Genomic DNA, 17,372 nt, shown 5'->3' on the forward strand with positions numbered 1-17,372 from the left:
AAAAAAGCAAGCGTGTGCTTTGGAGTAACAGCCAGACAGGTTTTGAGCCTCTCTAATTATCTAAGTAGACGTGGAGATGATTTATCTTGGTTCTTCTGAGAGTCAAATGAGATAATGAAGGGAAAAGCCTAGGGAGACATTTCGATTTTTACCCTTAATTCTTTTCCTGATTTTGTGTTCACAAGGTCAAGGCTGAAGAGATATAGCAACATTGAGAAAAACAAAATAGCATAAAGATGATGCTATTGTATGTTTTTGTATGGTGGTTATATGAAACATGCTAGTAAAACTTATAATGAAACAAATAAGCCATTTCTACATCAGTGATGATGAAAGACTGTTACCAGCATAAGAGCACATTAGGCCCATTTTACATGGGATAGTCCACATATCCCATATAATAAAAGGCTAATATGCAAATAGGCCAAACAGTGGAACAACCAAACAACTGGTTGCTATGACGTGTGCTGACCACCAGAGGGTGTGCACAGAACATGGTGGCATTGGCAGCAGGTGGCAGAGCGCAGAACATGGCGGGTGTTGGCCGTGGTGGGATGGTGGAGCAGGTGACCCGGTGTGCCAGACCAAGGAGGGGTGCCAGTTGCTGTCATGGGGGCAATCCTCTGGTAGTTACTAAAAATTCTTTGCTCCCGCATGCTGCGGTCCCGCCCAGTGCTTGCACCTGCTTCCAGTGCCAGCCCCGCTCACACCCGCTGCTGGCACCCAGCGCTGGCCCAAATCGCCCCTCAGGGCTTCTCCACCTCCCCCTGCTCCTGATGGGTGATCCTGTACCCACTGCTGGTGCCGGCCCTGCTCGCACCTGCAGCCAGTGCTGGAGACGTGGCTCACACCCTCTGCCTACGCCAGACGTGGTCCCAATCGCTCATTGCCATCAGTGGGTGCGAACTGTGGCCGCTGGCCCCGATCAGCCTTGAGGGCTTCTCCACCTCCCCCTGCTCCTGAGGGGCAATAGGGGCATCAGCTGCCACTCACACCTGCTGATAGCACCAGCCCCAATGGCTCCGCTCCAGCAGTGCGAGTGGGGCCAGTGCCATCAGAGTGTGGGAGCGGCGGCAGCGGCAGTGATGGGAGCAGGGCTGCCAGCAGATAGGGGAACCAGGACCATGGCAGAAGGGGCTGGGTGGGGGTGCGGAGGATGGGCCAAGATCTGCCCTTGTGCCCACCACAGCCTAGTGGCCCACAGTTCCTTTCAAGGTGCACAAATTCATGCACTGGGCCCCTAGTAGGTAACTAATTTCATGGATGTTGAATAACAAGGGCTTCTATTGAAAGAACTCTTCATTTCCTACTGGGCATCAGCAGCAAGCATTGTTTACCAGCTTTGTTATGAGATGGAAGGAGTTTGGGGTCTTTAGAAAACCCACCTTTGAGAAGAAAGAAATGCTTGATATTATCAAATGACAAAACTAAAACAATTTAATAATGACTTTGTTATTCAGGGGGAAGCCATCCCTGGGTTGGGGACGTACAGTGCCTCACAGCAATAGAGTATTATTCCCAGGGATTTGGGACAAGAGCAAGATTTATAGAACATTGGGAGAGGCAAGGAGGAAAGTGGTATGATTGGCTAAGAGGTCAGGGGTTGTATCACGAGGCTAGCAGGTCCTGTTCTCTAGGGTAAGGTGAATTAGGCAGCGCTGAATTTGAGAATTGTGATTGGTGTGTGTTGGGTTTCCTTGACAGGTTTTTCCTGTAAGGGCAAGCTGACTTAGGTTGAGATTTGTGATGTGAGCCAGGCCACTGGGGAAGCCTCGATGTGTGGGTCCCCATGTAAGAATTAACTTTTTAAAAAAGATATTTTTATTGATTTCAGATTGGGAGAGGGAGAGAGAGGTAGACATCAATGATGAGAATCATTGATTGGCTGCCTCCTTCATGCCCTCCTACTGGGGATCAAGCTCACAACCCGGGCATGTGCCCTTGACCTGAATCGAACCCAAGACCCTTCAGTTCGCAGGCTCTATCCACTGAGCCAAACAAGCTAGGGCTAAGAATTAACTTTTATCAATATCAGCAGAGGCCAACTATTCATCAAGGAGCGAGAATTTGTCATTTGAAGCCAGGTCAACAGTGGCAAATTTCGAGGAGTGAAATATGTGGATTTGTTCTCTGAAAGGAATTTTTTTTCCTCTCTTTACTCACTTTTGTGGCAAATCTTTTTAGCCTGCAATTTGAGCTCTGAAATAATCATGCAGCAAATAGTGGATGTGAGGAACTTGGCCAACTGCACAGAAGTAAATTAAAACTGTGTATAGTTTCAGTAACTACATTTAATTTTTCTGTACGCTTTGACTAGCTTCTTCATCCTTCCTCACCACAAACACACACACACACACACACACACACACACGGGCAAAACTTTGGAAAATTGCAATTTTTTGTTAATTTCAGAGTTAGCCTAGTCACGTCGATAACACCCTTGACAGAGGTCCAACTCCACCCTCGGCCTCTTCATAACTGTGTGGCCTTGGCCAGGTCCTTCCCAGAGCCTTTTCCTTCCCAAACTTGGGATGGATGATGTTACAGATTCTTCCAGTCCTGTGATTCTAATTTTAATGTGAGCTCTCCTCTGAGATAAAATGGGCAATGGCAGATGTTCTTATTCTGCTTAAGATTTGTTTTTGGTGTGTGTTTTTGGTGTGTTTTTTGGCACTAACAGGAAAACTGTACAGAGTCTTTTTCTTTACAGAATGAACATTTGTTTATGTTAAGCATTATGTGATGCTTACTTGCGTCCCTCTTGAAAAGTGTTCACTCTCAAATCAGTTCATTACGTGGAAAATGGAAAAGTTGCTTTCAAATGAAGTTGAACAGCATTTTTGTGGGCTATCATTGCATCATGCCCAGGTTAGGGCAAACCTGTCTTTATTGGAGGAAACCGCAGATGTGATAGAAATAGCATCACTGTGTTTTTTAAAGAGATGCTATACAAGCATCCGATCCGGGGAAATTGTGAACTGATTAAAAAGGACCAAAGTCCCTGTTCTATGAGGCCAGCTATTCAGACCAGTGAGAAGTCTGTTGAAATGCAGAAACCAGGTGGTTTTCATTAGCTACAAACCTTAAAATCACATAAATCCACGGGTGCAAGTAAGCTATGGATCTGCGCCTGTCCTTGCAAAGGGAGACTTTTCAGCCAGGGAAACAGAGAGCTCCTTGTTCCCTTTCCCTTTTAGTTGGGCCTGTGCGGGGAGGAATGCGGCCAAGCCTGCTCTATAAGGAATTTTGATCTCCTTGATGATAATAAAGAGAAACTTTTTGGGGAAAGGGAACACCCAGTTTGAAAGACAGCAGGAGAAGCTGGTGTTGCACTTGTAAATTACAGCAATTTCATCTGTAGGTTTCCTAGTTCATCTCTGCAGATTGGCCTAGATTTGGTCTGTATGTTATTTTCCTTTCCCCTTGAGCCTCTTTAAAGCCCTTTTTTAGCCTAACTTGCTTTGGCAAGTCCATTTCACTTCTGTACTTACTCTATTTATGTATTGTGACCTTAAAATATTTTTCTGGTAGCAGAGGACTATTTTTAAAAGCTTTGCAGCATTTTTGGGTGCAATATTTACATCTCTGTAGTTCAGAACATTCTGTAAATAGCCCCTTGGTTCTGAGGCGATGTGTGAACACTCCATTGTTCGAGCCCGTTATTTTATTCATTGTCTCAGAACACTGTTTTCCCATGGGAAAGCATCTCTGGTCTCATGATGTCAGTGCAAAGTCATCCAATGTTACAAGAATTATCTTCATCTTTGGTCTCAGAAATGCATAGACCATGACTGGCCGGTTCGACCAGGGTTCCAATCTTTTAGGTGGTGTCTCAGATTTCTGCAAAGTAACCTTACATTACCTTAGATAGTGTTAAGATCAAAACAAAATTAACTTGTAATAGTTATTTAAGGGGTTATAGTTCCCATCTACTAGAGCTTTTGTATTTCTTCTCAACCGAAAAGGGAAATGCTTTTTAAAAGTTAGGAATAATTATCTTTAAGATGACTTTGACAGAGAATGTATTTTCACCGGCAGCAAGTAACGTAAACTAGGACCCAAAGATTTTAGTTTTAGGAGTGTCCATATTAACAGCTCCCAAATAGGGCCCTGTGTGTGACATTTAAGCCATTTCTTTGAGGAATCATTCGGGATGATTAAAAGGGATTTGATTAAACCTCTTGGGCCCTTGGATGGCTAAGTATTATTTCCTATATGATCACCTGGGCTGGTAATGGTTTCCTTCTGGCTCAATGCCAAGGAGTGGACTACTCCTAGAATCTTGGCTTTGTTTCTTAACTGGCTTAGCTGAGAAGCCGGTGGACTATTTGTTTTCTTTTAATTAACGGAGCCAATAACACAACTGGGTTATGTTACTTAAAACATGGACATCTTTACAGGTGGCCTTCAGTAAGAATAGAAAAGCTTCCGGTTCAGTTTGTTATCTCGCAGAAAATTGGTCTGATCTGATTGTATGCACATGGTGTTGGTTTGGGAAGGAATTTTTGCCTGATAATCATGTTTTTTGTGATTTAAGTATTTATTTATGAAGGGCCTTTGTCATGTTAAGTGTAATGTATACATATGACACATTTTTCAATTTCTAGTATAATAACTTGCTCTAATTATTGAGGAATCAAAGTTTGAACTATTAAATAATCTCCACTTTAAGGAAATCGGGCATGATAATGATCACCCTCTATACATTTATTTTTTATGGTTAATATTAGATAGCTGGTTGAAAACCCTAAAGGAACTGATGCATCTATGTTTGGGTTTGAACTCTCATTGGTAAAAATGAAGAGCTTGAGGCAGTTAAAGATGTTCTTTAGTAATATTGTTACCGGACTGAAAGGGTCCATTCACCTGTGAACATCACGGCCCAGTTAAATGCAAACAGGATTCTGCAGCAAAGAAAGGATACATTTATTAGTTGAGGGAATGACACCAACCCCTGAGTCACAGATAACCTACTGCGCAAAGACCTGGCTCCCCAGTGGCTTCCAGGGGGTGGGTTATATAGGGAGAAAAGCATTAACCGTGGTGGCTAAAGGATTGGGGTCTTGGGCTCTTGATTGGTTGGGGCCCGGGCAGAGAGTAGTTGATGTTTGTGTCAGGTCCTGATGTCAGCCATGGCATTGTTCTCTGGTTTCATGAAGGTGTGGTCCCTAGGGTCCTTTCCCTTTCATGGGCTTGGGGCTGAAACACAGCTGAAGTTAAGCTGTTATGTTCAGTTTGACCAAAACTTAGCTTTTGTGGTCAACAGACCTGAGACTTTGTTCTTAAGACAGTTTGATACTGACCAGAATCTGATGTCCTAAGGACTTAATGATTAAGAAGGGAGTGGAGGGACAGGAAGGAGAAAGGGTCAGGGTAAAGAAATGGAGTTTCTGTGCGGTTACAGTATGATAAGGCTGTAATCCGTTCGTTTGAAGAGATATGAAAAGGATTACCATTTGGTAGTTAGCATATACTAGTACAGACATGCAAACAGATGGCATTAAAATAACTGCAAAGTCAAGAAGAGGGAAGGATAACAAAGTAGAGAATGGAAAGAAGTTAGAAGTCAAAGTAGGAAAAATGATGTGTTTGTCAGGTAGGGTGACCAGTTGTCCCAGCTTGCCAGGGACTTTTAGTATGGAAAGTCTCATCTCTTGGCAAGTTTTCAGTCCTGGGCAAACTGGAATGGCTGGTCATCCCTGTTGTCAGGTAGAGGACTTGGCATGGTTTATTGCTTTGTTCTCAAAAGTATATCAATGTCTAGCATGTGTTGTCTACTCAGACGAAATGAATGAAGAAAGAAGTATTGGCTGCTGCCATTTTTGTTGTTGTTGATATATCAGGGTTGCCTCTCTGCAGCGAGAAGTTAAAGAATGAGATCACCAAGACTTTTTCATTAAAATAGGTAAAAGAGAAGCGATGGCCCGATCTTTAGGACTTGTCTAGGCTGTGAATTGGAGGACTGCAAGTTAGTGATGAGATCATCAGAGCCAAGTAACAAGAGCCAGGATATTTCTTTCGGTCAGAAGCCAAGGGAACAGACATCCAAGGAAGAATTCGTTTACGGCAAAGAAGTTGAAAAGTGACAGGTCCTGAAGAAAGACCCTGTTTGGTTTCTCAGACAGGAAGTCATGTGTAAACCTTGGAGAAAGCTGTTTAAATGGTGGGAATGTAAACCAGATTATAGGGGGTTTATGAAGCAGGTTAGAAAGTGGTAACAATGAGTGTTTATTTAAGTCAGCAGCTGATTTAATTGAAAGAAAATGGAAGGAGGTTCCTCTGGAGCAGGGATTAACAAATTGTGGCCCACTGGCCACAGCTGGCCTATGGCCTGTTTTGTAAATAACATTCGATTGTAAAACAGTCACGCTCATTTTGCATATGCTCTGAGGCTGCTTTTGCATGGTCACAACAGAGACTGTATGGCTCACAAAACCTAAAATATTTACTATCTGGTCCTTTTTTGGAAAAAAAATGGCTGACCTCTTGCTCCAGAGATTAAATAGAATGAGGCAAGTTTGATTTTTTTCTTTTCAAGAGGAGCCCTAACCAGTTTGGCTCAGTGGATAGAGCATCGGCCTGCGGACTCAAGGGTCCCAGGTTCGATTCTGGTCAAGGGCATGTACCTTAGTTGCAGGCACATCCCCAGTGGGGAGTGTGGGGGAGGCAGCTGATCGATGTTTCTCTCTCATCGATGTTTCTAACTCTCTATCCCTCTCCCTTTCTCTCTGTAAAAAATCAATAAAATATATTTTTTAAAAAAGAGGAGATCAAAGGCTATTTGTGGATGTATCATGGAGCTGGAGAAAGGGGGAGCATATGAGGTCTTATTTCTGTGCTCATATGTTACCTCAGACTTAATGGATTAAGACACCATTTATTATCAGGAACTTGGGACTATGTTCCAGGTGGCTCTCCCTCCCGGTCCTTCTTGAGTTTTCAGAAGTGTCAGCCATCTTTGCAGTCATGAGAGGGCTTGCCTGAGACTGTGGGAGATTTCCAAGCTCCCTCACTTTGCTGTGGACTGGAGACCTTGGTTCCCAGCACATGGGCCTCTCCACGGGGCTGCTTCCGTGTCCTCCCAGCATGGCAGCTCACCCCCGCAGCGGGTGACCCAGAGAGCGAGGAAGAAGCAAGGTGCCCTATATGACTTTGCCTCGGAAGACACACCTCATTTTTGCTAGATTCTATTTGTTTCACAGACAAACCCTGATACATTATGGGATGGCATTGACAATGTGAATACCAGGCGGCAGGCCTCACTGGGGCCTCCTTGGAGGCTGGCCACCACCAATTGCCAATTGCTCTCCCGTGTTCCTGAGGGGCGGCTATGGAATGAAGAGCATTTGTATTGACAAGGAGGTAGGAACTATAGGGAACAGATTGTGGAGAATCTGAGGTCGAGAGGGGGATTCATTCAACAAAATAATTGCCAGTTGTCATAAAAGATCATTGTGCTCTGTTTAGTTAGAGGTAAGGTTCCAAGATTCTGCTAACATTGGAAATCTTTGGGACAGGAATAGTTTGAGCAGAATAAAATCTCCAGGGGGAATCCAGTGATGATTCCATTACTGGATTATAAATCCCTGAAGGGTAAGTCTCATAGTTTATATACAAATAAATCAATTTTACATATTTATATATATTATAAATATATTTCATATCCTCCGTAGCATCTAATTTAGGGCCTTACCTGTTGGTATCTGATTGTTATCTGACTTTCTTGTAATATCTTACTACTTATGTCAATAAAATTGACAAAATTTGGCCCACCCAGCATGGCTCAGTGGTTGAGTGTCAACCCATGAACCAGGAGGTCACAGTTCAATTCCAGCTCAGGGCACATGCCCGGGTTGCAGGCTCCATCCCCAGTGTGAGGTGTGCAGGAGGCAGCCGATCAATGATTCTCTCTCATCATTGATGTTTCTTTCTCTCCCTCTCCCTTCCTCTCTGAAATCAAATAAAAAAAATATTTAAAACATTTTCTGACAAAATTCGTATTCTGATTTTTAGGATCAAGGCATTGGGTTCCCTCTCACTCCCTCAGGAAAGCTGTTGAAACGTCAGTGTATAGAGCATTCTGCCCAAGCTGCTTCTTTGCACCCATTGGAGAAGGACCTCTCCGTTTCTGGCTTGGGAATTGTAGTTGTCAAGAGACCCAAGTTGGGAACTTGAGGGGTCCCAGAGATTCCTGCTAACAATCTGATACTGTGGCCTCACTGATAGTTCCATCTGGCAATGGAGGGGCAAAGTTTTGTTAATCGAATATGATTCACAAAGTGGAATAGAAATGGAGAAAATGTTACCTGGAATGTGGTTTTAGAGATTTTGCCCAGAGTTTTTGCACGCTGGTCGGGGCTGAGTCTCAGCTGGGTTCAGGGCCAGATTCTTTTAAAGGAAGTAAATCCTCTGTTGCGGTTTCACACAAAAAAATATGCCGATGACCAGCGCGGACAGATGTGTGATCTATTTTTACATTTCTGTGGGAAGAAATGTCAGGAAGCCGTTTCTGTTATTTTGTGTTGGTTGTGTGTGTGTGTGTGTGTGTGTGTGTGTGTGTGTGTGTGTGGTGTGGTGTGGTGTTTTTTTAACTGAAATCTCTCAGTGCTATTTTATGGGGTGTTTTTAGAACAGTTTTTAGAAGTGATACAAGTTATTGTAGGATCACCCAGCTCTTTACCACGGAACGGCTTTTGTTGGAAGTCACCCCTTCCTCCCGTGGATGTCACACATGTCCTCAGCAGCTGGCGTTAACAAGGGAGGAATTATTTTCCTAAACGTGCCTTGTGATTCCTTGGTTTGGAAGAGCACTTTCGCTCCTGGGGGGTTAATTTTCATCTCTGGCTGATTGTTTTTCCTTTTAAGATACCAGAACCTATGAAGTGAGGTAGTACAGATACTTTTTATTACTTCCCTTTTCCCTTTTAAAAATATTTACATGAAGGGAATACCTGTGGGCAGAAGGCTTGGAAATACAGAAGGGCACCTTTTCAGAGTTCTTTTCCTGAAATGCTAGCCTGCCTGTGGTAAGAATGCCTGAGGCCCGTCAGAGCTCACTGCACAGCTGGTGGGCACTGTGCTGGGCTCTGAGGAAGACCTGTGCCTGCTTGCACTGTGCTTGGGAGGATGGGACCAGCATCCTTAACATACTCAAGAGCTGAGGCAGTGTTAACAAGGAAATGTCGCAGGGGGCAAAAAACGGGCAAAGGGCCAACATACTCAGTCACATTTGGGTATGGTAAAAAAAAAAAAAAAAAAAAAAAAAAACCACAGTAGTTTTTCTGTTCAAAAAATTATAATGGCATGTGGCCAGCATGGCTCGGTGCTTGAATGTCAACTTATGAACCAGGAGGTCACTGTTCAATTCCTGGTCAGGGCACATGCCCGGGTTCTGGGCTTGATCCCCAGTATGAGGTGTGCAGGAGGCAGCCAGTCAATTATTCTCTCTGATCATTGACGTTCCTATCTCTCCCTCTCTGAAATCAATAATAAACAGATACTTTTAAAAAAAATTTGCTAACTAATAGTGCACACTACCATTGTGCCTTCAGCTCTAGAAGCTGAGACAGTGTGACCCGCAGGCCTTGACATTATTCTTTGTGTGAGCCAGGTGGAGGTCGTGGTGAGACTATGGTTCCCTCTAGAGTGGGTGTATTTATTTCAGAAAAAAATCTTATTTTATTGTCAGAACCTTGCAGGAGGCACCACGAGATCTGCCAGGGGAAAATGTAGAAACAAATATGTAAACTTTTCAATGACTACTTTCCTCTCAGTATTACTAATTTCTCCACTTACTGTAAAAGAAAAAAAAAAGCACTGTATTACAGGAGGTTGGAGATGTATGTAGCATGCATCATAATTAACTTCAAGGAATGCTGAAGGCGGGGCTAATTCACAATGGAGAATTGGCAAGAATAGAACTATTCTTGCTTTCGTTGCCTAGTCCCGCGTTCCCCGGCGTCTCACCCCCAGAACTGTGGATTGCCATAACTAACCCAAACCTATTTTTCCAGGTGCCCACTGATGGCAATGCCGGCCTGCTCGCGGAACCCCAGGTCGCCATGTTTTGCGGCAAACTGAACATGCACATGAATGTGCAGAATGGGAAGTGGGAGTCGGATCCATCGGGGACCAAGACCTGCATTGGCACCAAGGAGGGCATCCTGCAGTACTGCCAGGAGGTGAGTCCCACCGGCGGCCACCCTGCACCACCTGCCTTTACTGGTTTTGACATTAAATATTGGTATTTTAGCTCTCGCAGTGGAAAATCTTTGTTCCTGATGATTTACTCTCCCATATGCGTAAATGTTTTTAAAAAGAATATCATACTCCGGCCACTAATAAACCAACTGTGTAAAATGTAAGATATCTCGGTACATCCTTTTACCTTTAGCGTATCTCAGTACAGGCGCTCAAACTATTGTGTGTAAAAGTGACTAGACTTACGTTTATTTATATTACCAACTTGATATATTTTAGTTCCTTTATTTCTGCTTGTGTTCAGTTTTTCCCTCCTTATTCATTTTACTCTGAAAAAAGAAAATGTTTACAGTGTTAAAACATTGAAACTGTAAAAAAGTTATGCTCAGAAACATCATTTGCCACCCATCTTCTATTGATTAACATTTTCATTCTTTGATTCATCCTTCTTGCAAAAGAGAATATGCATTTTTATTTTTTTATTTTTTTTATTAAAAAGGGAAACTTACAGAAAGCACTGTTCTGTCCGCACTTTGCTTTGTTGACTCAACTTTGATAAGTTAAGAGGTCTTCATCCATCAGGGTCTCTATCCCTTGTGCAATTCCTCCTCGTCTCCTTGTTGTTTTTGTTCAGGGTGCTCCTTCCTTATTAATTCAGTTTAAAATACGTGGAGTCCCAGGCATTTTACTCCCCATTCACTAGACCAGTGGTTCTCAACCTTCCTAATGCCGCGACCCTTTATACAGTTCCTCATGTTGTGGTGACCTCCAACCATAAAATTATTTTCGTTGCTACTTCATAACCGTAATTTTGCTACTGTTATGAATTGTAATGTAAATATCTGATATGCAGGATGTATTTTCATTGTTACAAATTGAACATAATTAAAGCATAGTGATTAATTGAAAAAACAATATGTAATTATATATTCAATATGTGTTTTCCGATGGTCTTAGGCGACCCCTGTGAAAGGGTTGTTCAACCCCCAAAGGGGTCGCGACCCACAGGTTGAGAACCGCTGCACTAGACACTTGCCTATTCTAGAATATGTGTGTTTTATAACAATATATTCTTCTAATTTGGCAAATCCAAGGTCAGTGGTTGTTGATCTTTTGGATAGCAATTTCAGTGGAATAGAAGTCCAGTTGCTGTAGGTGACAGGAAGAATGCATGAAATAGATAGTGAAGACATCTGTGGATTCTTTGAGGAAAAAACTAGAAACCAAGAGTTTGAGGGCAGTTCAAGGAAAGGGGAAAGGCTTGGTGTTTTGCTGTATCTTTGTTTTGTAAAGGGAAGGAACTTAAGTCAAAGGAAGCTTAAACCAAACTTGAGAAGGGTGGCTGTCCATCAAAAGAAAACTAGGCTCGGGTATCTAGGGAGAAATGGGATCCAGTGGATGAGTGATGGGCTGAGTCTTGGAAAAGAGGGGAAAATAGTGGGTTGATTCGCCAGCTTATGTTTGCCAGATGCTGGAAGCTCACTCAGCATCTTACACATGGAGAATAGTTCGTACCGCAGATGGGAAGGATCTTGGGCTGGGGGTAGCTTATAGAATTTTAATGAAGACATCCAGAAGCTGGTTCCTCAGATGTTAGACCTGAGCCTCAGTGCTGCCTGGGGTTTCTCTATCGGGCTCTCTCTTGTTCTCTGCTTGTCCTTCCACCCTTACATTCGTTCACCTCCTGCAGAGATGAGTTTTCTCGAGGAGGACAGGCAAGGTGGCAGCCAGGAGCTCTGGGCGGGTTTCATCCTCGCTTGGCTTCCCAACTGCATTATATGCATTAACACTCCACGGAGGGATTCTGGTTGGCCCTGCTTTGGGTCACACATCTACCTTTGGCATCAGTACTGGGACTGGCCTGTGTTGGCCAGATGGGTGTGTGCCCTGTTTGACAGCTAGACCTGAGCCACATGGTGTGGGGAGAGGGGCTCTTGCCAGAAAGTGGATGAAGATGGCATGGGGCAACATAAAAATATGACCCCGTCCAACACAGTGAGCTTAGAAACACACAGTGTGTTAGAAAAGCTTTATGGGTTGGGGAGTGGGTAGCTGAGGACATGTATGGTGCCTCCTTATTTTAACCAGCTTTGGGGAAAGTATGTGTGTGGGGAAGGGGAGGGAATAGATGTTTACTCAAACAGTGTTTGACATTTTTTGTTGAATGTGCATCCTGAACTACCTAGAAGAACATTCCTTATTGATATTTTAGGGTCTTCCTCCCACTTCCCACTCTATAAGTTTTCTGATATTTTTCTTTTATAATTAGAAATAATGAATAGTTTTTGTTTATAAGATTGAATTTTATGTGCGTTGTTGGAAAACGTTTATGTTCTTTCATTCTTTTTTTTTTTTAACTTCATGTTTTATTTTAGACAGTATTGATTGATTCCGTATTAGGGAAGCCACAGATAAAATGCACAAATTTTCTACCTCTTCTTCATACAGGTTTTGTAAATTATATTACCTTCATATTTTCAATGTTGTAATATTATAATCTGTTCTCTTGGCATAAGTTCCCAAGAGGTAGTTATAAGTTCTGTCTTTAACTGGATTCATTGTTTACAACCAATTCTTTCATCAAAGCATCTCTATTCCTATATTATTTACTTTTATTCCTCTTTTGTTTTTGAGGTCTGTCATCTTAGTTATTTCTAGAAGTTGCATTTTATCTGAAATTTAGCTCTGACCCAGCACTCACTAGTAGTCATTTTGAACTCATTTTTATTGAACAATGGTTTAATCGGATGTAGAATTCCAGACTGATGAGCATTTTTGCACCATGAAGATATTTTCAACTTATTCTGTCATCTATCATTGTGCGCATTCCTTTTTAAAAAATATACAGATACCATGACTATTTTATTACCATTTATAGTGCTACTCACTTACTGATTATTTTCCTCCCAATAGGGATGAGTAGATTTTTTTCTCTACGTGCTCATTCAGTGCCTTTGTTTTAGAGACAGCTGGCTGAGTCAGAGGGGCAGCTGTTAGCAGCCTGTGGACCTAGGACAAAAGAAACCAACTGAACTCATGACTGTGACCTCATTTTGACCTTTTGCTAACCAGTGTAACTCACTGCTAAATTGTTTTTTCAAAGGATTGCCCATATAAGCTGCACATTGTATCTGTTGATGCTTAACTTGGTATGATGTGTCAAATACTATTTTGATGAATTACCTAGTCTATCTTTGCAGCATCATGTTCCTTTCAATTTGTGTTCCTTGCTGTTATTTTTATGAATATTATCAATTTGGCCCCCTGATTCTCTTGCGCTATCATGAGTCAAGGTCAAAATTAGGGAGAAAAATTGAGTGTTTTACCTTTGTTCTTGGTTATAAACCTATATAAAGTTTTATTGAGAAGACAGTTCCAAACTTAGGGTTTAAATCGAATATTTGTTTAAAATGTATTTTACTCCAAATCCTCCAAATTCTAGGTGCCTTGCGTTTTCCCTCCCCTTTTTTTCCCCAGTAATAAGTTATACTTCTGCCCAGTCATCATTCAGATATTTGCCCGTCTTTGTATTTTTCTTTTTCATATTAGCATCGTCAGCACCATTTGAGAACTTTCTTTTGTAACTTTATCAAATATATATTGAAAACTGCTATGGACTGAATGCTTGTGCACCCCTCTCCCCCACCTCCCACGCCCAGTTCTTATATTGAAACCCTAACCTCTAATGTGGTGGTATTTGGAGGTGGAGCCTTTGGGTTAGGTGAGGTCATGAAGGTGGGGCCCTTATGATGGGATTAGTGCCCTTATAAGAAGGGACATCAGACTTTCAGAGAATTTGCTCTGTCTTCTGTCTCCCTGCTTACACAATGAGCTAATGTGAGGACACAGGAGAAGGTGGCCATCTATCTGCCAGCCAGGAAGAGAACTCTCACCGGAACCTGGTCATGCTGCCACCGTGAACTCAGACTTTTTCCTCAGGATTAGAAGAAAATAAATTTCTGTTGCTTAAGCCACCCAGTGTATGGTAATTTATTGTGGCAACTGGAGCTACAGTAGGACTTATTATGGTTTCTATGGGTAAAGGGATTACAGACCCAAGGTGTCGCTGAAAATAACTGCTTCTAGAGGTCATGCCTAACAAAGCATTTTATCTGAAACAGCTCTGACCCAGCACACACTAGTAGTCATTCATTTAGAAAGTGCTTGTGGATGGCCCTGTTGGCCTGGGGATTGCAGCAGAATGGGCCCTGAGAGAGCCTCCCCTCAAACAGAGCTGTGGTTTCCTTTTGCAGGGACTGTTTTTTCCCATTGATGGAATTCTAAACAGATTTTTAGGTGAGAGTTGGGGAATGTTGGCCCATCGTCCAGATTTGCCCTCAGTTTATGCTTACCTACTTAAGATGTAAGTGCTATGATATACACTCAATAGTAGAGTGATAAACATGTACATGACTAAATATTCAGTTAAATATCCTACATAATAGAAGCCTAATATGCAAATTGTCCCCTCCACTGGGAAGTTCAGCCAGGGGGTGGGGCCGGCCGGCCAACTGGGGAAAGGGAGGTCCTGGCCAGCAGCTGCTAGGGACCCTACCTGTGCACAAATTTCATGCACTGGGCCTCTAGTACTAAATAATCACTAAGTATGCTTTCTGAAAGTATTAAGCAAGCCCTAGATTTTTCTTCATGTGACGCTGTGGTAATAGGTCCCATCGTGGGCTGTTGATGAATTATGCCTTCAGCAGCTACCCTCTTGGTTGAACCGAGACTTGCTTTAACCAGTAGGATAGAGTTGAGGTGACACTGGTTCAGTTCTGGGTCTAAGCCTTAAAAAGTTCTAGAAGTTTCTCTTTTCATGCTCTGGAAAGGCAGCCATGTGGAGAAGCCCAAATGGAAGAGAATGGAGCCTCCCATCCATAACCCTACCTGAGCTCCCAACCAGCTGCCCGCACCAGCCACCTGCGCAGGGCCAGGTGGGACCTCCCAGCCTTCCTTGTAATGCTCTGGCTGACAACACCAGGCCAAGAAGAATTGCCCAGTCAGCCCAAGAACTGTGAGAAATTGTAAATTATTATGTAGTTGCTAGCTTTCAAGCTGGCTCCCAACAATCCTTGCCTCCCTCCCGTATTCATGTCCACGTGTAGTCTCCTTTCATACTGTGCGGGGCTGACATGTATAATCAATGAGATATTACAGAATGATGTTGTGTGTGACTTTTGAGGCCAATTCAGAAAAGACACATGGCCTCCACCTTGCATAACTCTTGCTGGGGCGGGAGCCAGCTGCCTGTCCCGAGGACATCCCAGGGCACCGGGGAGATGTACATATGGTGAGGAACGGCCTCCTATCAGCAGCCAGTACCAGCTTGACAGGCACGTGAACGAACCACTTGGAAGTAGATCCTGTAGCCTAGTCAAGGCTTCATGTGACTGTGGCCCAGATCTTAACCGCATCCTTGTGAGAGCCCGGATCCCTCAATTAAGCCACTTCCAGACTTCTAACCCACCTAAATTGTGTACTATAAGAAATATTTATCGTTTAAAGCCACTAAGTTTTGGGATAGTTTGTGTGCAATAAGAGAGAACCACAACAGACATTCCCTCAATTATTATTTTCCTCTGGGGTCCTTTAATAGAAAATAGCTCCTTTCCTCTGTTTTATACGAGATGCAGAAAGTGCTGCCATCATGAAAACAACTTGAAAATAACTATATAAATTATTCATCATTTAACAGCCTAAAGTGGCCACTTGCCTTAATGAACTGCTATAGTACCCAAACATTGGTCTAAGGCACTAGCAGTCTTATAAATATAAATAGAATAAAACTAGGATAATATTCCATTGAAACATATTAAAACCTAAGGGGGTAGGGGGGAAATGAGAATCTTTAGCTTTTTTTGTCCTTTTGAATGAAATGAGATTTTTTCCTTTTCTAAAAAACAAACAGTTTTATTTAAACCAAGATCTTTGGGATGAGAAAAGAAAAAAATTGAAATGTATTTTGTTTCTTCATCTAAGGAATCTTGTTTTTTCCCAAATTTAATTCAAGCAAATTTAACAAATATTTACTGAGTGCGTTCAGGAGAGTATTTTGTGTCACGTGTCGCTGAATGGTGGGAGACACCACTCTTGACTCATGAAGAGCTTATATACATACACAAGTAGATAAGTTGAAAAGGGGATTTAGAAAATGAAAAGGTGGAATGAGGCTGTAAAGCAGAGGGTCTTGATTATAAGTCTGGGGTTTTGCAGTCTGATTCTGGAGATAAGAAAGAGCTCCGATAAGGGGTTAATATCCAAAATACATGAAGAACTCATACACTCAGCAACAACACTCACAAAATGGGCAGAGGACCTGAACAGACACTTCTCCCAAGAAGACATACAAATGCCAACAGATCTATGAAAAGATGCTCAACGTACTAGCTGTTAGGGAAATGCACATCCAAACTACGTTGCGATACCACCGCACACCCGTTAGAATGGCCATTATCAACGAGACAAGTGATACCAAGTGTTGGAGAGGCTCTGAAGGAAAGGAACCCTCATTCGCTGCTGCTGGGAATGTAAGCTGGTACAGCCGCGATAGAAAACAGTGTGGACGTCCTCAAAAAGTTAAGAATAGTGGGACCATATGACCCAGCATCCCCTTTTCTGGGGTACCTACCTGAAACAGTCAGTCAGAAAAAGTCAAGAACCATATGCTGTCACTCATATGTGGGATATAAAACTGAAAGCAACAAATGAACAAATAAGACAAATAAACAAAAACTCAGAGACGCAGACAATAGTATGATGGTTACCGGGGGGGGAAGGAGGTGGGGAGTAGTGAAGGGTAAAAGGGGTCAAATATATGGTGACAGGGAGATTTGACTTTGGGTGGTGGGCCCACACAATACAATATGCAGATGTGTGTTATAGAATTGTACACTTGAGCCCTGTATAATCTTAGTGACCAATGTCACCCCAATACATTTAATAAAAAGGAAAAAAAAAAGAGCTGTGACATTGTTTATATCTGGTCAAGACACTTTTAGAAGCATTAGCCTGACTATGAGGATAGGTTATATTGGGGAGAGAAAGGAATTCAAATCTCAAGGTGTTAGTGAGAAAAGGGATGGGAGAGAGCATCCTCCTTGTCCACCACACGGTGCACCAGATGCTGTGACAAGGGAGCCCCTGGGGTCAAGTGCAGTGCAGGGGAACATGGG

At 42.7% G+C, this 17,372-nt stretch overlaps 1 protein-coding gene across 7 annotated transcripts in view; it reads left to right on the top strand.

Annotated features, from left to right (window-relative positions):
- The window catches only part of APP (amyloid beta precursor protein), a 222,630-nt gene that overhangs the window by 49,444 nt on the left and 155,814 nt on the right, over positions 1-17,372 (top strand). For all 7 annotated transcript variants that reach the window (XM_059686782.1, XM_059686783.1, XM_059686778.1 and 4 more), the window contains exon 2: positions 10,014-10,181. In XM_059686782.1, coding sequence (XP_059542765.1) covers positions 10,014-10,181 — 168 coding nt within the window. The remainder of the gene's footprint in view (positions 1-10,013; positions 10,182-17,372) is intronic.

This window comes from Myotis daubentonii, chromosome 3 (genome assembly GCF_963259705.1).
Source record: "Myotis daubentonii chromosome 3, mMyoDau2.1, whole genome shotgun sequence".
NCBI classification, from domain to species: Eukaryota; Metazoa; Chordata; class Mammalia; order Chiroptera; family Vespertilionidae; genus Myotis; species Myotis daubentonii.